This window comes from Brienomyrus brachyistius, chromosome 9 (genome assembly GCF_023856365.1).
Source record: "Brienomyrus brachyistius isolate T26 chromosome 9, BBRACH_0.4, whole genome shotgun sequence".
NCBI classification, from domain to species: Eukaryota; Metazoa; Chordata; class Actinopteri; order Osteoglossiformes; family Mormyridae; genus Brienomyrus; species Brienomyrus brachyistius.
This window is the reverse complement of record NC_064541.1, coordinates 15,413,969-15,434,389: the sequence shown is the minus strand read 5'-3', so window position 1 is coordinate 15,434,389 and position 20,421 is coordinate 15,413,969. Positions and strand designations below refer to the sequence as shown.

General features: G+C 41.6%; 3 protein-coding genes across 3 annotated transcripts; 1 reads left to right on the top strand and 2 right to left on the bottom strand.

The window, feature by feature from the left end:
• Window positions 1-737: 737 nt before the first annotated feature.
• msmp2 (microseminoprotein, prostate associated 2) lies at window positions 738-3,269 on the bottom strand. The gene is made up of 4 exons (XM_049026097.1): window positions 3,204-3,269; window positions 2,676-2,792; window positions 1,624-1,732; window positions 738-1,282 (listed from the first exon to the last, which is right to left on the bottom strand). The coding sequence occupies exons 2-4, from the start codon at window positions 2,788-2,790 to the stop codon at window positions 1,105-1,107; spliced, it is 402 nt and encodes a 133-aa protein (XP_048882054.1). The 5' UTR covers window positions 2,791-2,792; window positions 3,204-3,269; the 3' UTR covers window positions 738-1,104.
• Window positions 3,270-8,557: 5,288 nt separating this feature from the next.
• si:dkey-87o1.2 (uncharacterized protein LOC796684 homolog) lies at window positions 8,558-19,232 on the top strand. The gene is made up of 5 exons (XM_049026099.1): window positions 8,558-8,663; window positions 16,244-16,544; window positions 17,214-17,268; window positions 17,708-17,825; window positions 18,188-19,232. Exons 2-5 carry the CDS (start codon window positions 16,248-16,250, stop codon window positions 18,219-18,221), a joined length of 504 nt encoding a protein of 167 aa, XP_048882056.1. The 5' UTR covers window positions 8,558-8,663; window positions 16,244-16,247; the 3' UTR covers window positions 18,222-19,232.
• zgc:174935 (uncharacterized protein LOC796019 homolog) lies at window positions 11,170-14,190 on the bottom strand. Its single transcript, XM_049026098.1, has 5 exons — window positions 13,676-14,190; window positions 13,267-13,321; window positions 12,635-12,749; window positions 12,104-12,171; window positions 11,170-11,926 (listed from the first exon to the last, which is right to left on the bottom strand). Exons 1-4 carry the CDS (start codon window positions 13,970-13,972, stop codon window positions 12,129-12,131), a joined length of 510 nt encoding a protein of 169 aa, XP_048882055.1. The 5' UTR covers window positions 13,973-14,190; the 3' UTR covers window positions 11,170-11,926; window positions 12,104-12,128.
• Window positions 19,233-20,421: the final 1,189 nt, after the last annotated feature.

Sequence of the window (20,421 nt, the reverse complement as noted above, 5' to 3'; positions counted from 1 at the left end):
AATGGATACAGTTGTGTACTAAATAACGAAATAGTATACAGTACAGATTTTTTAATTTATAATGTAATTGTTATTTTCTGTATAAATCTATTGTTTTTTATATATAAAGTACAAAATACAACTAATATTTTAATGTAATATCCCTCATACTTCTTGGTAAATGTTTTCGTCCAACGCGTCTGATATGATGGGCGTGGTAAACATTCGAGTCGCTTGAGGCGCGAGAACTGGCCGAGGTATGTAAAGTTAAATACGGCAACGATGTATTTTAATGATAATAATAATAATAATTGGTACTTTATTGGTTGTCTTTACGCCTCCCTCAACTTGGTCTATTTACCAAGATAATTCAGTAAATCCTTTCAAATTGAAGAGTTTATCTCTTCCATTATTAAGAATGTTCAGGAATTATGCAAAGAAACGTAATACGCACTTGGTATTTTGTGGATTTTCATTCGCGTATCGCTTGTGCGTTGACGGAATCATTAGCGTAGTTTCAAAGTTTATTTTATACCTCATTCATTTATCATAGAACTGTTATGATGCTTAAATTTCGGCAGTTGTCATTATAGTCATTTTCCTGTGACGTATTTGCTCTGCTCGATTGCAATAGACCCTATATAACGTTACGGACAGTGTATACACATGCACTTTTTCATTGTCGCTGAACATTATAATTCCTGCAGATGGATACAATTGCAAATTAATAATGATTTAAATAAAATGTGTGTGTAACAGATGTGAAATGTGTATTTTTCCGTATATAGAGAACCCAGCCGTTTGTTTTCTATAAGCCATGTTTATTCAGTTACTTGAAAATTTCCCATGAGAAATGACACTTAGTACCGGAACGTACAAACAGAAAATAACTGTTTGTAAACTGTAAAAAAAAAAGAATATTTTCAAGATATTGTAAAAATAGACATATTTCATGCATTGACCACAGCTTTCACAAAGATTCCATGCATATTATTGTATTGTGAATTTTTATATCTTTTTTTCTATATATAAGTATTTTAATGTAGTTTGTTGTAATTAGGTTGTTGCGGTCTAATTTGTTTAATACACGTGTTTATAAACAAGTTTAAACCGTGACCCTCGTTTTCAGAACAGAGGGTCATTATCAGATTTCCAGGCCTGTGCGGTCCCAGGCCGCAGTCGTCCTCTCCGTCCATGCAGACATGGAAGCTTGTGATTCGCCCGCATCACAACAGCAGTGGTGCACGAATCTGGCTTCTGCACCACTTCACACCAGTCCGGGTAATCCACCGGCTGTGCGTCCCTGCAGGGAAGACCGAGACAAGCTGGTGATATCTGAGCAGTAACGATGAATGCAAGTAGAGAGTGTAGATTATTTGGGATGTGTGTGGAGTAGTACTGGTACACCAGGACTTGCTATTGTAGGTGAGAAGTTGCACGTAGATATGAACCCCAAAGGCGACGTTTCTCCCAGGGAGTGTAAAAATGTAAATACATTTGCAATAAGTTACTATTACACATATAACTGACCAGTAGGGGGTGCAATTGGTCCCCGGCATTCCCGGTAAAATCGCCTATGACTGATCCGACTTTACCAGGCAGTGCTGCTGCAGGTTGGTGCGGTCTGGTTTGCATATCACTTACTGGTCACAGCAGCCCACTCCGAATGGCTCCATGCAGACGCAGAGGTAACACTCCTTGTTGGTCCAACTCTCACCCATCCTAAACACCTGGCCCCGATACTCACAGCTTGCTACAAAAGGCACATGGCAGCGTTCAGAAACGCAGACGCTGAAAATGTTACGCAGGGCTCTCAAATCTCACCGGTTCACACGCTCACACCTTGTGCTTTTCACGATGAGAAGTAAGGGATATCGCCCACCAAGGTTTCCCGTTATATAAAATTAATGGACGCGGCGCACGCATACGGGGTGGAGTGTTCCGTCGAGTTCATTTATTTAAAATCATGTTTTTGTATTTTTTTTTAACACACTACAAATCTGTCGAACAGGCACATGCAGACAGAGGAGGGAGACAGGGGGTGCCTTAGCATTTGCCCCTTTTGAAAGTGCCCCCCCCCCCCCCTTTTGATTTTCATAAGCCCCTCCATCACAAAAATATACTGAGGGGGGACTTCCCCGGACGTCACTGCTGTGAAATGTTGTGATCTTTCAAAAAGAAAAGTTATTTTTCCTGATCTGATCAGAGATCATTCTCACAGTGATTTGTAAATTTGACGTAAATTTGATTTATATATGCATAGACCCAAGATCAAGCTGCCCGTTCCTGTGTGATTTGGTTAAACTCACTGTACTTTATTCATCCTACACTGACAGAAAAGCGGTGTGAACTGGTCAGATTTCAAATCGCCTGGATGTAACATCATTACAAACAAACACTTAATGAAAACTAGGTTAGTATCATAAAATCTGAACATTTAAGTTGGGGTCACTCAAAGGAATATTGTGCATCTGAGAAAAGGTTACATGAATTCTATAAACTGTTGATGTATAACTGTATTAACTAAATGTGCATTAATCTGGCAGAATACGTTTTCTAAAATACTTCATCTGAACAATGTATTTCACTCACATTTCATGCCCCTCAATAGCGTCATCTAGTGGAGTACGGACATCAAGTTCAGTACCTTCACGCAAGCATATGCACATTCACATGGATGCAGCGCGTGGCCCCACCTTTAGTGTTGAAGTAGCATTCGCCACTGCTGTAGACAGAGGGGGCAGCCACCGCGGTGCTCAGCATGCAGACTGCTACCGCAAGCACCTCCAGTCCCATCTGCTTCGCCCGCATGGCTGTCGAACCTCACAGAATTAATAAGGTCCCCGAAACTGTTCTCATTTTACCGCTCTTCTGCCTCCTTTCAGTTAGGTCTCTGCTGAAGTTTTATTTCAGCACAACTTTAGAATATTCGCATATTTAAACCCGATGTATCCAACTCTAGGCTGAAATGCATGTAAATCCTGTAATGTTTGACACACACATTGCGCGACGTAGCATTTTGAGCACTTGTCTCTTTAAACTATTTACCCTCATGGTAAATTTCCATGGATTTAATTTCTTGCCGATATGTTAAACTATGCAGGTTCTCTTCTGTTCCTGTCTAAATCTGTGATAAAATCATCGCCTTTCCATCTCTCACATTTCTTCATTGCTGTCTACCTCTGTTTTCTTTTATGCAGCTTCATGTCAAAATGGATTCTTACCTTTGCTGTCCTTTATCTTTGGCACTCCGTCCCGTAGTCTCCCCAGTGTGCACTGCTTTGCACCGCAATGCCCGCTTCACTCCCAGATATTTATGCCTGATGCCCCCCTCCCCCCTTTTTCACTGGTTATTAAAGTCCAGTGTTTGCTTTCTTAATTTTTTCTTCCTGTCCAGGACAGTCCTTTCCATGCACACAGGGTGCACTGGCACAGATAACATTTTCACCAGGGCCGCGGGGGCCTTTGTCAGTCAGACTGTCTGTTTAGCAATTAGCGATGGACATCAATAGGCTTTTGAGCCATTGAGCCGGTCAGGTTTTCGTTTTTTTTTGCACGGGTGCTTGTGCAGCCACTGTTTTGGCTGCGTTTGTACCTTTTTATGTCCTTTATAATGTATTACACACAGCAGAAACAATGACACATGAAACTTGTATGTAGTATGTGAATAATATTCTTATGCATCTTAAACAGGTGGAATATAATTTTCACAAGTTTCTAAATAGATATTATAAGGTTTTTATACCATCTTTACATTTATGGGGAGTGGGGAACAACACATTGACCTTAAATACGTTTAACTTAAATCATGATTGTGTTATACACTATTAGTTAATGCCTGTTGTAAGAGAAAGATTAATTTTAATTTTTTCGCAAATCAAAGGTGGCAGACAGCTAAAGGAAGCAGCGTGACAGCTGACAATATTAAGACAGCTGTTAAACTAAACCTATATGTGAATGTTTTTGCATGACGCATCTCCTTCTGGGTCTTTGGTGCATTCGTTCTTGTTAGCGGTATTTGTGTAAGATGTCTTGTTTGTGCTGATAAGGCACAGGCATGCAAACGTATAGCCATAAATTCAACAAACACATGAATACAAAGAGTGGTTTTATTGCACAGACCACAGACTCAGACTGCCCTGCTTGTTGTAGCACCCCCTACTGTTGCGCAAAACCATCCCTTTCATACAAATTTCCGTAATACTGCCGATGTCATTTCAAATTGTAATTTAAAAGGCATTCGCTCATGTCACATTACCACGTTTTCATTATTTTTAATCAAGCCTGTGTTGCTATGTAAATTATTTAAATGTTCAGGCCTACCATTGAGCTCATCACACGTGACGTCAATTGTGTTAAGATTTACTTAGCTTGGTGTTTTGCAATAAATTGACAGTCAAAATGAAAAAGAGTATTATACACGCATTCCTTGGTTAGCGACTTAAGTACAACCGTAATAAAAAATCTATTTTCTGATCACTGAGCGCATTTACGAGCAAATATAATACGCCTGGCGACAACGTGAGAGCGATCTTTGAAGTAGAACGTACAAAATGTTGGTAAAAATGTCCACTTCACAAAAGATAAAAGAAACTGAGTATAGACGGCTGAAGTAAGGTCGTAAGCACAGTCACGCCTTCGGTAACCGTGATACCCACTTAGAGACCTTTTTGTTAAAGACATAATCGTTGGAACTCAATCACTAGATCAGTGGTTGTACATACATCTGATCTCTTGTAAGGGGAATCACGTGAGAAGTAGTTTTACTACAAAAGCAAAGTTTAGGAAAGACAAGTTCAGTGGCATTCTCTGCTAATCACATTTGGTATGTAAGTATATCAGGGAAGGGGTTGGTTTGGAGTCGTAAAGTTTGGGGGGGGGGGGGTATGTGGCAGATGGCGTGTGAGGGTGATTTGGATTAGTCTGTAATTAATTTACCTATTAGGGCAATCGATCTTGGGCCCTGAGCAATCTTGGGTAATCAATAACAATTAGTATGTATGTATAATTATGCAATGGTAAACCAGGTTGGAAGGTTTTGTGTGACACAAGATATTGGGTGTCACTTTGAATCAAAAACTGCTCACATATCAGTCGTTTCTAAGAGGATCAATGAAATTCAGACCAACAGAACTGCACTAGTGAGTTTTCTGGAATCATGCCAAGTTAGTAAGTGATTGAGAAGAGCATCTCCACTTACAGATACCCTGCCCAGTGGGGACGCTGAAAAAAGCCATTCTAAAGAAATCCCATTTTCTCAGCGCGTACCACAGTCAGAGGAATGGCAAACACCCTTCACTTTTAGGAAATTCAATTCATCTGCGACTTATTGGCCAAATTATAAACTGGGCTTTTGTGACCTTGTGACCTCAGAGCGCAGCCTCACACACACAGGCCATAGCGTCTCGTCCCGCTCCCAGGTACAGCAGCACTCATTCTCGTTGCGCTCAGGACGGCTGCCTTTTTTTCCATCCCTCTCCATTGTTTGCTGAACCCTTCCCCATTTCCGTAATCAAAGCCCCCATTCTGTTCTCCCACCCCAAGGTATGTGATTTCTGACACCCACAAGTCTGAATGGTGAGTCAAAGGATATGTGAAACATTGAAGCATGCTAACCAAGTGACACAATAAAATATCGTACATCATATTTGTATATGAGCAGGTGCTTTAATACTGACATACTTTGGAGGGCCAGATGGTACCTAGAGCAATTGGGGCATAAGAACTTTACTTAAGGGCCCAACGGTGACATTCTGCAGACCTGGGGGGGGGTTGAACTTCCAGACGCAGGTGTAAATCCCCAACCTGCTGAGCTACACACCACCCCCAGTGGTGCATATGGCCCGATATCTTAAGGCCAGAGGCGTAGCAATAGGACGAACAAGGCAGGTGATTTCCTGGGGCCCCGATCTTCCCCGAGGGCCACCCATTGCGTAGCACATTGCAGGGACAAATCTGCTTTATTTGCGTATTCCGTGTCTCACAAAAGTGAAAATGAAGGTCTTGTGTTTATTAGATTCTCCCTGTTGATGCTGTTAATTTTGACTTCACACTAAAATACTGGTGATGAGTTTTACCATGGTGCTGCAGTGGTTAGCACTGTTGCCTCACACCTCTGGAACCAGGGTTCGAGTCTCCACCTGGGTCACATGTGTGTGGGGTTTGCATGTTCTCCTCATGTCGTCGTGGGGTTTCCTCCGGGTACTCCGGTTTCCCCCCACAGTCCAAAAACACGCTGAGGCTAATTGGAGTTACTAAATTCCCCATAGGAGTGCATGTGTGAGTGAATGGTGTGTGAGTGTGCCCTGCGATGGGCTGGCCCCCCATCCTGGGTTGTTCCCTGCCTCGTGCCCATTGCTTCCGGGATAGGCTCCGGACCCCCCGCGACCCAGTAGGATAAGTGGTTTGGAAAATGGATGGATGGAATTTTGCCATGTTGGGGGGGGGGGGGGGGGTCAGTTAGTAGGTCCCATGGAGTCACCTAGCATTTAACACTGTATGACACATACATGAGCAGCCTGGTGTGGGTGAGGCAGCTGAGCAGTGATGAGCAGAAGGAATTCAGAAAGTCTAACTAAGTGTTGGGGACTGTTCTATTACTTGGGCCCCAACATTTCAAGAAATGCCCGGAAGATGCAGGTCCCAGAGATCCTGAGGCGTGTACTTTCATGAGGGCCTGAGTCCCCAGAGGCCCTGAACGATTAAATACAACCCTGCAAAAGCAACATCAGCTCATGCATCAAGCTCAGGCTTAATGAAATAGCGTAACATTCCTTACTGCATATTTTACACCATAGAACAATAATGACATTTTTTTATATGACACACTGATATTTTGCACTCCCCTTTTTAACAAAGAAATCAGTGCTTACGTGGCATCAATAGCAGATGCCAAATACAATATCCTTAATGACACCTCTAGTGTCTCCTCTCTGTCAATTCGCTGGACACGGCAGAGATTGCTGTGGAGCCTCCCGTGCTGAGCTGTGCTCAGGATCTGTAGGAATATGTCTGATATTTAGTTGATGCTGATGAACAACCGAATATCAAACATATCACACAGCTCCCGGCCAAGAAAGGGCCCTGCTCACACCATCCATCCGTCCAAGACTGATAGGCCAGAGCGCCTTCCTGTCGGTCGATTTGAATAACGGGAAGGAAATAGGATCAAGGGATTTAGGTCAGGTCAGGGAACAGAGAAGACAGCTAGTCGTGGAGGAGAGTGAGGTTAGGCTGGGAAATATAGATGGAAGTCAAAAATAAGAGAGAAAAAATACAATGGGATGAATGCTACTACTTTAAGGAAACAATGGTAGGGTTAGAAAAAATATATCAGAGGGAATCTTACGGTAAAAGGTGATCCAAAATGAAGGCACAGAAATGAGTGCCAAGTTAAATAGAGAGCACAAGTGAGCATTACATCTCACACAAGCAGAAGACATTCCGGATCCAGGCAGACAAACACAAATTCTCTCACGTGAGGCCCCGCACTCACTTGGTTCGGCAACGGCCCAGAATTCCTCGTCAGTGGCTCCGGTGGCGGGTCAGCAGAGGCGTCGCACGGAAGAGCGTGATCGCATATGCAAAAGCTGTCCGCAGCCTCTGTGACTGCTGGCACGGCATGACGCGCTGACTTAGTGAGACGCGGTCCTCCTGAGCAGACGCCACGAGCGGATCACGCTCGCTGTCGTGCGTTGTAATATAGTGCGCGGAGCTGCGTGTGTATACAGTGTGGTAATCTAATGTTTCTGTCCACTAGTGTACTGATATGCTGGCTTTGCTTAGAGCATAATGCAGAGTAATGCAGTGTTTGTTTGGGGGTGTTGGCGCCTGAAATGTCGCCGTGTGAAACGATGAGGTGTGTGAGTGCTCTCTGTCTGTAAGTGTGTACTGCCCCATATGGGACAGGGTATATATAGCCCCAGCCCGTAGTGCGAAGTTCCCTTAACACATGGACATTTTCCCTGCTTAATTAACAGCTTATTGATTGGTGCGCCCTGCGGTTCTCTCTCCACTCATTAACCAGATCGATAGATTTGATTTCCATTTGGACAGGAGTTCACAGTCACACGCAATCGAACGATTCACCATGTGGACATATTTTTTCCGCACCTCCCATTTGTGCTACCGACGGTGTTGACATACACACAAGATTTTACTGGTTGCTGTGCTACATGGATTCACTGCTTGCCCAGGAGTTAAGATATGAAGTGGCCGTTAATATACATCTTATAATTATGCTATTCCACTCTATTCTATTATGTATTGCACAGTTTGACAATGGAGTATGAAAGCAAAGCGATCCCTCCTTGAAATGATGTCTTCAGGTTGCACTGATGTTTGCATTTAGTGTTGTCAAACTCGTTTTCGATGACAATGTCTTGTGTACATATATAATTAAACCATCCTACTTTAGGCGGTGTGAGATGGTAAAGAAGGATTTGTCAGCTAGAACATGAGTCCATCATCCATTCATATCCCACAATGCTAAAGACCTGTATCAGCATGAATGTCACTCTAGGTTTCATAATCGTATAATCCCTAAGAGAATATTTGTTTTCACATCCTTCTGTGTGTCCTCACAGGAGAAATACCCTCATAGAACCAAATCACAATGTAAACTTGTGTCGAACACATAGAGGAACTGGTCAGAACGTAGAACAAGGCTGCAGGTTACATGAATAGTAAGTCCTTACCTTTTTATGCCACATTGATGCCGATTGCAGTTCTTAAGGAAACCATTATATAATTATTATTGATTCTAATACAGACGGGTTATGATGGTCCGTGTTATGATACTTTGACTTTACGATGGGTGAATGATTTTCAGTTCCAGAGTATTATTCAATAAATGACATATTCAACACTTTATTATACAATAGGTTTTGTGAATGATTATGGCCAACTGTAGGTTAATGTCAGTGCTCTAAGCATGTTTCAGGTAGGCTAGGCTAGGCCATGATGTGTGTTAGGCTAGGTGTACCATATTGAAATGCATTTTGTGATTTTTTTTCGCCTGAATGAGAGGTTTATTCCCACCGTAACCCGGGGAGCGTCTGTACTTTAATTCACACCCCCGTCTGTTTGTGTGGTTTGCATTCCATCCGTCCAAAATCATGAAATTGCCATCATACTCGGCGTTTCTGTTGCTAACCATACATATTCGGGTAGAACAGTGGGAGAGCTGGTTCAATATGACCATAATTACTAGTCCTAGTTTTAACCCTTGCAGCAGATTCTTGCATTCTGGGTATCTTGGAGATAACTTTGAAGAATTAACGCATTGCAGTAGTAGAAGTCAAATCTACTATACGGGAAGACTATGCAGTGTCATGTATGTGTACGCGGTGCTGCATTGTTAAGTACACCTGCTCACCTAATGCACATGCTCTGTAAGGGATACATACAGCATGGGCAAGTGGTTCCCTTACTCTGGGGATAATGACCAGATGATGTTAAATGTGGCACTATTGTCGGTGCCAGATATGATGACGTCTGCATTTCAGGAACACACACCATACTGGGATTTTTAACTTAATTCAGTGCAATACAGAATTGTGTGATAAAAAGAAAGTATCCAATCAGTGGTAGTTCTGGGAGAAAAAAAAACCATGACAGAAATCATATAAAGACCCATTTACCTAATTTGAATTAATTCTGGAGACAATGGGGGTCCTACCTGCAACTAGCCACTGAATGTGTGCCAGAATTGTCTCTCACGAAATCAGCATGATTGCAACCGTCAGACCTTTACATGTGCATATAAAATCTCTTGCATGTGATATTTTACAGAAATTGACATCCTGGAAACATAAATAAATGAAGTAACCGAAGGGAAACCTGCATTTGAAACTTCTGTGTGTAATTTCATGCCTTCATTGGCTACACAAGGTGTAACATGACAGAAAGTCCCAGTCTAGGATCCTGTTCCTGCAGTTAGTATATTCCAGATAAGCTTGTAAAACAGGTATTGTTTGCCCCGAGTGCAGCTTGAAGTAAATGTTTTGAATGTTTTATGACAACTGCAGGCCTTCCAGGATATGGTAATCAGATCTCATTTTTGGAGATACATCGCTACTGTAGTATTTATCTTAGGGTGTCAAATTTAAGGTACTCTGGGCTAAATGTAAGTGAACGAAGATGCAATCCATTTAAAGTGGAGTACCTTAAATCCTACAAGTTAACTACCTAAGCAAGAACTCTGGCTTTGTGAAACCTGCCGTTTCATTTTCCTACTCTGTCCCTTTTGGCCGTCTTAATCATAGCAGTGACCTTCAGGAATCATCTGGAGTGGAAAGACAGTGCACAACTCGGTTCAGTAATTGCAAGCCTGTGTGTAGGTTTGTCATCTGGCAAACAGGGGGGGGAGGGGTGCAACATCAGACAACATAATCTGAGCATGGCTGGACAAACACATGATTGTTGATTTCGTTTTTTGATAAGTTAAAACAACAAGAAAAGTATTAGCTCAGTTTGTATTTTATGTATTTTTTTATTTAAAGCACTGTAACAACATATTATGTAATAACTCAATAAAATGTTACAAATTTATAGAATACATTATAATTTTATACTGCAACATTATCTTCTTATCATCACTATTGTGATCATCATCCAATTTGTTACATTCTGGCGAGTTATTACATAAAATCTGCATTGTTACATAATACGTTGTTACAGACGCTCCTCGCTGTACAATGATTCGACTTACAATATTTTAACTTAATGACGGTGCAATAGCGACGGACATTCATCAGTCATCAAACTTTGAATTTCGATCTGTTCCCGAGCTGTAAGTCAAGGAGCGTCTGTATTGAGATTTCCAGGGCGAACACAGAATACAGTAATTAGCTCAGTTAAGCAAATGCATAGAAACTTATACCCTTAAAATTATGCAATCAATGCTTTGATCGGATAAAGCTGTGAGTATCTCTCTGTGTGAGGCTTCCGACTGGTCAGTCCATTACCAGGGGTGTTTCTGGGATAGGTCAGCCTGTGTCCCTGAACCAGTGGTGTGAAAGTGATGGCCAAAGACAGGGAAAACACTATGTTAGTGAACAGTCAATATGGCCGAAAGCATGAATGTCTCCGCTGCTCTGATGGACCCTAAGGGGGAAGTGTATGGGGGGGGGGGGGTGTGTTATGGAATGAAGTCACAGTCAAGGTTAATGAATGAAAACCAAGATAATCCAACATCGGAGACCTTTATTTATGCAGAATGGTAAGAAATGCACAAGGAAATGGCTTTAATAGCCTGGTTCCACTAGACAATGGCGCAGAAGAGTTTGATATTGGGGGGGGGAGGGCACAACAAAATTATTTAAATACAAAAGACTATTGGGAAGACAAATCCAAATTAAATATATACGTCACCCTGCACCCTAGGTCTTACACCCCTGCCAGTAGAGTAGAATGGTTCATTCCGCTCCCCCCCCCCACCCCCACCCCCACCAAGATATCTGATGATCATTTCACTTCTGCCACAATGCAGGTAATTAGAAACATGTGACACATATTGTACTGTCTGAGTGGTAACTTAAATCAAAGAAATGCCACCTAGCATGGCTAAACAAACAGTGAAACGCACGCACTGCACAAGGTTCAGATTTCCACCAGTGCATTGCAGTCACTGAAGGATCACTGACAGGTCCAGCAATCCCCTGCCAACACTGCAAATGCATGGTTTAGAGACACCATGATATGTTAAAATGTCTGGTACGATATATTTTTTTGTTAAAATGATGCTAATATTCACATTGTGTAGTGCATAAATGTTTTTAATGCATTTAAACAAATGGGATACAAACAAGCTTTTCGGTTCAACCACTGGGAACAGAAAAGATCTCGGTTTGGCCTTCAGTGTTCAGATGCTGTGGAGAGATCCTGTCATACTGAGGCCTGCGCATGTGCCGTTCCCCTAGGAACTGAACAGCAGACTGACCAATGGCTGTGGAGGAGAAGGTCAAAGGTGAAAACAACTCTGCATGTGTGTGTGACTCTTCGGCTCAGTCCCCGGCCCCTCGTTCACCATTTCTGTCACACCAATTCAAAGATGATGGTGCCTACACATGTAATGTGGTGATTCACTGTGACCAAAGCAACATTAATCCATCTGACATCTTACCTGCGCCTAGATGGGTGCCACGCTTCTATTTCGGAACAGGAACAGGTTGAACATTCCCACACAGTTCCCTTAAAAACATTAGAGTTAAAAGGAATTGGAAATTATTACCAAAGAGTAACACCAATAGTTATTTACTATGCATTATATACAGACTGTGGACATTATGAGAATTCTGCACATTATAATGTATTTAGGATGTTTTTTTAGAACAACCCAGGAAATGCTGTGGTTACACGCTTCATGTGCTGCAAAGTACAGCATAGCAATTGTCTCAATCAGCTGTTTGGCACTTTCGCCTTCCATGCAAAGATAGTTTACGTGCTCTTTCAATTAACGGGTTTGACTTTTGTTTTGGAAGGAAGATGAGCATCGGGGCTAAAATACTCAGGGATTTACCCCGAGGTTATGGGACCTAACTACACCCATACGCCACAATATATAATCTGTTTTGTAGACAACCTACTACAGTAAAAAGGCCTTTTATACATTGCATGGTTCCATGTACCAGACTGCATGTATCAAGATGCTTACTTGGCTTCTTGTTTTGTCATGTTCACAAACATGCACACAGTGCTCTTCTCTGTCAGCTGTTTTTCAAGGGCTGCTATGTTTGACGTCCATGCCGCCTTCTCCTTCTTGAACTGTTCTGCATAGAGAAGGTGGTCCAGTAAGTTTCAGGACATTATTAAGAAAGCCAAAAGACTGTGACACGGGTGCTACCATTATACTCCTAAACATAGGTGATTCTAAACCCTATTCAGGGAGGCTTCCATAATTTTTTATTTTTTTTTGTCCTATCTGTGTAGCGGCTTGCAAGTTTTACTGTAATCCAGCAGTAATGTTTCCGAGAGAGATGTGCTAGTCATGGCTGCCGATTCAGGGGCCAATAGGGGCCCTTCAGAAGTTCAAGATTCTAACTTTGATCATCAGTTAAGTAATTAGTGTACATTTAAAAATCACAAATTAATTTTAAAATGGATGACGCTGGTGCCGTTTGTATTTTAAAGCAAACAGTAGGGGGGCACTGCTCGCGTCACAAGTAGTTGCCAATCTACAAGTAAAATGACAGGTGTAGCCGCACGGGCGGGGGGCTCCCTCACAAATACGCGGCTGCTCGCCGTGAAAGTTACTGAAACTCGTGGAGACAGTGAAGTCTGTGTCACCTTCAGCGGTCTTCCTTTGGTTTTCAAGGGCTGCCATTTCGTCACTCCGCTGTTTCTGTACATGATAAAAGAAGAATAATGCGTCGAAAGCACAGTACTGAGGAAAACCAGAAAGTCACTCTTAATTGTCTTAATTTACATTTCACCGAATCCTATACTGTATTTCCTGTGTCTCTGTACAGAACTAGAAGAAGGATTAGATCGATGCGTACTGAAACTTATACAGACATACAGAAGCGCATGATTATCGTCTTCTTAATAGGCCACCCTCGTGCTTCATGCTGTAGATAAAATGTAAATCACTATACCCCCGAAAACCTATTGTAATAATGTAGCAGTTTTCTGTTTTTTTCCTCTTTTTGTTTCAAGCAAACATATCCAGCAGTCCCCTGCATAACCTGCTCCTCACCTCCTCTACACGACAGGTCTCCAGCTGATCTTTCTTACGCTTGTTTGAAATCCCAATCTTTTCCAGCTCGGTCCGCAAAGAGTTCTCCTGCTTGATGGCTGTCTCCATTTCATCTTGCATCACGGCGATATCTGCCATATGTTCATTTATTTCGAATATTACCGTCTGGTGCTTAGTGTCCAGTTTGGAGAAGGTCTCAGATAGCTTTACCTTCTCATTGTGCTTGATGTATATGAAGGCAAGCGAAGCCATTACTCCGACGACTGCGATGCTCATCAGCACTATTATCGACTTCATTGTGACCAGGATTGGAAAACAGGCGTCCCTAAAATCTTCTTTCCCAAACACCTCAGTTTGTTTTTTTGTTTCCCTGATTTTTATCTCTTTTTATACTCCTACTATTCCAATTGCATCTGTTCGGGATCGCGTCTTTACTTTAAAATGAACTGTCAAATCAGCTCTAGCAGTTTGAGGAAAAGCAAACGGGGAAACAGATCTTACTCCGACTCAACCTACCTGTTGCAGCCTCCGCCCACTGCCTCGTCAGTAAGCGCACCGGTATGCAAATGTAACAAAAAAATTAAACCAAAATTATCCTCGTTTCAGACGCGGAAAAGTCTTTGTTAGTAAGTTTTTCGACTGCTGGGGGGGGAAAAAAACGAGAAGGACAACGGAGTAAAAAAAAGATACGACGTGTTTAAACTTTGGCCATCAAATAAGTAAGTTCACTGCTTTAAAGGATTTTCCTGTAATATCGTTGCAGGAGTATAGTTTAGTGAAGCATGCAGGGTTTTCATGTTGTTAATGGAATGTATAGAACACAGCAGTAATGACCCCGTGTAAAGCAAAATGGCAATATGTTACTGCTTTTGTGTCTATTTCTGTAAACCTTTGTGAACTACTGAAGAAAGTACTGAAGGAACAATTAATGCATAACAAAGTAAAATACTAATCTCATGTTTAGTGATCATTAATGAATACATCTTGTATCCCAAGCAGTTAGTATATTTGTTACTATATCTGTTAAGTCTGTAAACTTTTTCCGAATTACTGAAGGAAGTACTAAGGAAGTATTGAAGGAACAAGTGATGAATATCGCATGTTTCATCCCAAGCAATTACTATATCTGTTACTATATCTGATAATTCCGTATAACTTTCTCAATTACTGAACGAACTACTTCAGATGGCTTCCTGACTAAAACGTACCATAACTGTGTGATATGTCATATAATATTAACATATTGACAATATTGGAATTGCAGTGGTCACTATATTAGATGTACCTCGCTAGTACCGTATATGACCCACAATTGTCTCTAGGACCACTGTAAGGGTCGATGGCTTCGGTGTTGAGAGAAGTCTTTCTGCACATTACTGTTGTACGGAGCTTCATATGTAGCCTTTCTGTTGACTTTAAGGAGTCTTGTTAGTCTCATTTGCCCTCCTAAATTTAAAAAGGCATTTTCAGTCATAGATGTCGCTGACTTGATTTTTTTTCTCTGCACCGATTAAAAGTACAGCCAACAATCACACGACATTGAAAATCACTTCTATCACGTGTCTGGTTTTTCTCCGCTCAGTCGCCCAGTAATGATCGTCTTCATCACGTCTGCGTGCTGTGTGCGTTCTGTGGCGGCCACGTGACTTGCAGGCTGTTCGTGTTAATGTGAACTTTTAAAGGCTCTCGATAGGCTGTTGTGCAGATTGATGACACAGGTTTTAGCACTTGTGTTTTTTTGATCAATAACTCTGGTGTTTTGAGTTTTCTTACCGATTTAAAAAAAATATATATATAATGACAGACTTTTCTCATGAATTTATAAAACTGAAATAAAAGTAAACCAACCTGACTGCCAACACCTAATTGAGGTTGAACAGGGAGGTGCTGGTGCCCCATTGACACACCTGCACACCTCTTTCTGTCACAAGGAAACAGATTGCTCCATAACCTGTTCTCAAGGTATTGCATGCAAATAACTTATCCAAGGACGCCGGGCCAGAGGCTGCTTATGTCTGACGCGTGTCGTCAGAAACAAAACAGAACAGTGAAAATTTGAATGTGATATGATGCCATTTACATGTGGTACAGTCATCTTATACGCATTGTAAGTCAGTGACTGTGCTGGGTTCAGTTCTGTCTGTAAATATTTTGTTTCGTTGGGGCATTTCTGTAGACTCGTATTAAACTAAGACTGGAAAGCAGGTTCATGTTAGATTATAATATTAATATAAGATCATGCATGTATTGCCTTTGCTTTGCACAAAAGCATCCGAATAAAATCAATGTAAGTGCATTAGCTACATACCATGAAGTCTCATGGTCTTGAGGTCTTGGACAACATTGGGAATGAAGGTGAAGGCGGTGGGTGAGGTGTGTATTGTTTGAGGTTCTCCATCTCTGATCCGGTCAAACCAGAAGGGCTGCCTACAGGTGATCAAACCGGAGCGACTGGCGAGGGGAGGGGGCAGGGCAAAAAAAAAGATGAAGTGACTGGCGTAACCTTTGACCAATGAGCTGGAGACGTGCACCTTCAGCAGCTCACCCGCACATCCTTTCTCCCCACAGCATCATGCGGTTGTCTGCCGTACTGGTCCTCCTCTGCTTCTGCTTCCTGGCAGTACTGGTTTACTATGCCGTCAGGCAGGAGACGGTCCTTCAGAAAGCCAGGATCCGGCTGCAGGTCATCACGGGGGAGGTGCAAAAGGCGGAAAACAAGAGAGTTGAGGCCAAGCAGAAGATCGAAGAGCTCAGTGGTCCCCTTTCATCTGCTGCGGATAAGACGGACGAGCTGACCAAGGCGAAGACCAACGTGATGAAGGCTGAGAAAGACATTTCGAGCAGTTTGCAGGCCTGCAACACACACAAGGTATCAAACTGTTATGGGAACATGCAGCAGTATCGGCACATGGTATCTCATTGCAGTGCTAACAAGGTCTCACTCCTTTCGTTAATATTTCATTTTAATATTCATTAGAATTAGGTGAAATGGTGTTTCTGAGTTGCCCTTAGTGTGTGACAGTTTATGTTCTGTAACGGACGACATCCCATCAGATTTTTACCCTTATGTCTTTGAACTAGACGCATGGTTAAGGTAAATGTAATGATCAGAATCTTTCTAATCGCTGTACTGTCAAAAGAGTAAATGTGGCCATAGCTGTATTTACTGCCTAACAACCAATGTAACACATATTATGAAAAACTAAGTTAATAAATGAAAATTTTACATGTACTGTGAAGTCTTTGTTAAATTTCATGCAATACAATGCCAATATCGTCACTCCTATCTAGACTATTCTACTGAGGCCGGGCCTTGAACCAGCAACCTTCCGATCTCAGACATTGAGATCTGCCCACTGAGCCACATACCACCCAATAGACATTAAAATAAAATGTATCCAGCCTGTTTTATGATTAATTCATTCTGTTATCGTTTACTACAAACACATTTCTGCCAAATGTAAAATGTTACTGCTGGATTTCGCAGTGATTTTTGTGCATTTTTCCTGTAAATAACAACTAGCACTATTTTCTCCAGGCAGAGATCATGAAGTCTTGGAACGCCGCAGAAGAAAATCTCAAAAAACTGAACGGTACCGCAGATTACATGATGCTAGTCTTGTATGTCATGAATGTGAAGTATGAGTGAATTGCCAACACGGATTTTAGATCAGCTGGACTTTCACATACAGCTGAGAGAGTCAAAAAGCTCATTTGCAACCTCTGAAAATCCAACTTTTTAAATACTTATTTAATACTTCAATTTGTGCCACACTTTTCTATATGTACTGTAACATATTTCATTGCGCATAATGCTGCAGTTTTACAGTTGATATCCATTGTTTGTTCAACGCGTTACAATGCAACATTCAGTATATCAAGTCCTTCCAGTCACGCATGCTATCTTATGCAACACTCCTAATTTTATAATCTGTATCTGGAAGCTGAAATTTAGGTAATGTTTAACAGCAGAGCTCACTGCTTAAAATTCCCAAGACACCAATTAAGGAGGCTTCTCTTTGGTCGTTACAGCTGATAAGGAGAAGGAGAAAAAAACAGCAGAACAAGAAATTAAATTATTAAAGGAGCAGATCTCAGAAAGAGACAAGAAGTTGTGTCAGTTTGTGGACCCGAAGAATGAAGAAGCAAGGTGAGGATTTTTACAGCACTGATCCTGCACGTGAGCTGGGGAGACCCACCCTTGAAGAGTGGTTTACAGTCAATCTGAGTGGTTTACAGTCAATCTGAGTGGTTTACAGTCAATCTGAGTGGTTTACAGTCAATCTGAGTGGTTTACAGTCAATCTGAGTGGTTTACAGTCAATCTGAGTGGTTTACAGTCAATCTGAGTGGTTTACAGTCAATCTGAGTGGTTTACAGTCAATCTGAGTGGTTTACAGTCAATCTGAGTGGTTTACAGTCAATCTGAGTGGTTTACAGTCAATCTGAGTGGTTTACAGTCAATCTGAGTGGTTTACAGTCAATCTGAGTGCTTTTTCTCTCTCATTTGCAGGAAACTGTGTGAGAAGGCCAAGGCCGCAAAATGAAACCTACACTAAAACCACCCTCCCCCCCTACAAACACACACACACACACACACGCACACGCACACAAACAGGTTTGTAATTATATCTTTGTGGGGACTCTCCATTCACTTCTTTGGGGAAAACTCTAATCCCTACATGATGACCTCATCCCCCGCCCAGCCCTAACCTTAACCATTACTAACCAAACAAAATACAAGACTTTTGGCATTTTTAGTTTTTTGATTGCATTTGCAGATCTTTGTGGTTGAGATCCTGAAAAATGGATCCCCAGAACATCAAAATAACAGGTTTTTATTAAATTGTGAGGAACGTAATATAAACATAATACACACACACATGTAGGTTATACCTATCCTTATGGGGCCCGCTCATTCACTTCTATGGGAGAAATGCTAACGCTAACTATGACAACCTTAACCCCCACCCTGCCCTAACCATAACCATAAGTAACCAAGCAAAATGCAAGAGTTTTTGCATTTTTAGTTTTTTCATAGCAGTACTGATTCTTATAAAATAGAGTTTTCCCTTATGGGGACCAGGAAACCAGTCCCCATAAGGGAAAAAAATGGATATTTATCACATTATGGGGACATTGTGTCCCCATAAGGATAGGTATACCCGCTCACACACACACAGGTTTGTAATTATATCTTTGTGGGGACTCTCCATTCATTTCTATGTCTTCATATCCATGACTTATACTGACCATTATAATGTATTATAAAGGCATCTATAGTGCAGCATAAATGTAGCTATAATGTGTTAAACCTTTTTATAAATAGTTATAGTTGTGTTTATGGTACTTTATGTATGCATTATAAGGACTGCTTTAAATAAAGTGCTGCGGAAAGAGCAATACAGCATGCATGCAGCAAACAGTGTATTTGCTATAAAGAAGTGTTTCGCAGGACCGTCTGCTGATGGCAATGCGCCGTATAACAAAGCAGAAAAGCCGAAGTGGGTAATGAAGGTCAGATGTTATAATGCCATAATAAACAGTCTTTGCTCTTACATTTGTGTCTGTATATTTTCTTCAGGAAAAGTACGTATTTGTCACCTGAGTGATACACTTACTTAACGGCTTGTCGGGCTGCACAGATTTTAATTTTGTGAAATATCACATATCAAAAATGTATTAGAAGATGCATTGACAAGAGAGTTGAAAGCACGTGTACTGTACAGGTAGCTGGACATTGACCTGTTACTAATATATCACACACCTCCCTGAAATGATGATAGGGGTAATCAGATTGGCTTCATTGCTAAAACAGTCTGTAACTGCACTCTGTTTCTTCGGGCCCAGATTAATTGACTTTTATAAGATCTGGTCCGGGTGCAGCACAGAGCATAACAGGCATGGGAAGACTATCTGGAGAATATAGCGGGGGGAGGGGGGGGGGGGGGGTTTACCAAAGGTGGGGCTGGTGTGGGTGGGGTGAAAACAAAAGATGCTGTTCGCGTGATAACAAAACGAGAAATGCAACAAAGGGATATCAGTTCCAGGAAGGGGTTACGTTTGAGTGGACTGCTTGATTGTGCAAACTGCAGCTAGCTTGGCTAGTGAACAGGTGGCACAATAGCGATGCTGATAAGGCGGCATTTGTGTTTGCTTTTATGGTATAAGAATGAGTAAGAAGCCCGTCAATAAACAGGGTCAGATCTGGCTTTTATTTGGGAAACACCATAAAGTGAGTCACTCAGCCACCGGAAATCATTTAGTTCATAAATAGTGCTGGCAGAAATTTCAATTTTTAACCAAGAAGAGATTCAGTAAATCTCCCATATTTACTTCTGTGGGTCTCTAGGATCTTCTAGTGGCTATTTTATGTGGGTTGTGTTTATGCGAGAGACATGGTGCATGAGAGTGACAGGGGCATCGTAGTGGACCTTGAAGTGAGGTCATTTTTCCACAATGAATGGCCTCGCATTCGTGACGGAATCTCACAAATTGTGCAAAATTTTAATAATTCCCGCAAATTCAGCTCACAAAATGCGGGAGTCAATGCACTTAAACGACCATTTTAGTGAAGATGAATAACAGTAAAATGGAGAGATGAATTTCACTTTATATATTGCATCTTTAACAAGCTTACGAGAAAAAAAATTAACTGTATACAGCACGACTACAGAATCACTTTATAAGGCGACGTGACATCACACCTCTGACCCCGATAGACCCCCCCCCCTAATGTTAATATGA

Bases quoted from the DNA above. Each gene is read 5' to 3' on its own strand.
- zgc:174935 (XM_049026098.1), bottom strand. From the start codon at position 13,972: ATGAAGTCGATAATAGTGCTGATGAGCATCGCAGTCGTCGGAGTAATG. The intron at 13,322-13,675 runs GTGAGGAGCAGG...TATCATGTACAG, and splicing joins AGACCTGTCGTGTAGAGGAG to AAACAGCGGAGTGACGAAAT. The intron at 12,172-12,634 runs GTAAGCATCTTG...AATGTTTTTAAG, and splicing joins ATGACAAAACAAGAAGCCAA to GGAACTGTGTGGGAATGTTC.
- si:dkey-87o1.2 (XM_049026099.1), top strand. From the start codon at position 16,248: ATGCGGTTGTCTGCCGTACTGGTCCTCCTCTGCTTCTGCTTCCTGGCA. The intron at 17,269-17,707 runs GTACCGCAGATT...TGGTCGTTACAG, and splicing joins AAATCTCAAAAAACTGAACG to CTGATAAGGAGAAGGAGAAA. The intron at 17,826-18,187 runs GTGAGGATTTTT...TCTCATTTGCAG, and splicing joins CCGAAGAATGAAGAAGCAAG to GAAACTGTGTGAGAAGGCCA.
- msmp2 (XM_049026097.1), bottom strand. From the start codon at position 2,790: ATGCGGGCGAAGCAGATGGGACTGGAGGTGCTTGCGGTAGCAGTCTGC. The intron at 1,733-2,675 runs GTGGGGCCACGC...TGCCTTTTGTAG, and splicing joins ATGCTACTTCAACACTAAAG to CAAGCTGTGAGTATCGGGGC. The intron at 1,283-1,623 runs GTAAGTGATATG...TCTTCCCTGCAG, and splicing joins GGAGTGGGCTGCTGTGACCA to GGACGCACAGCCGGTGGATT.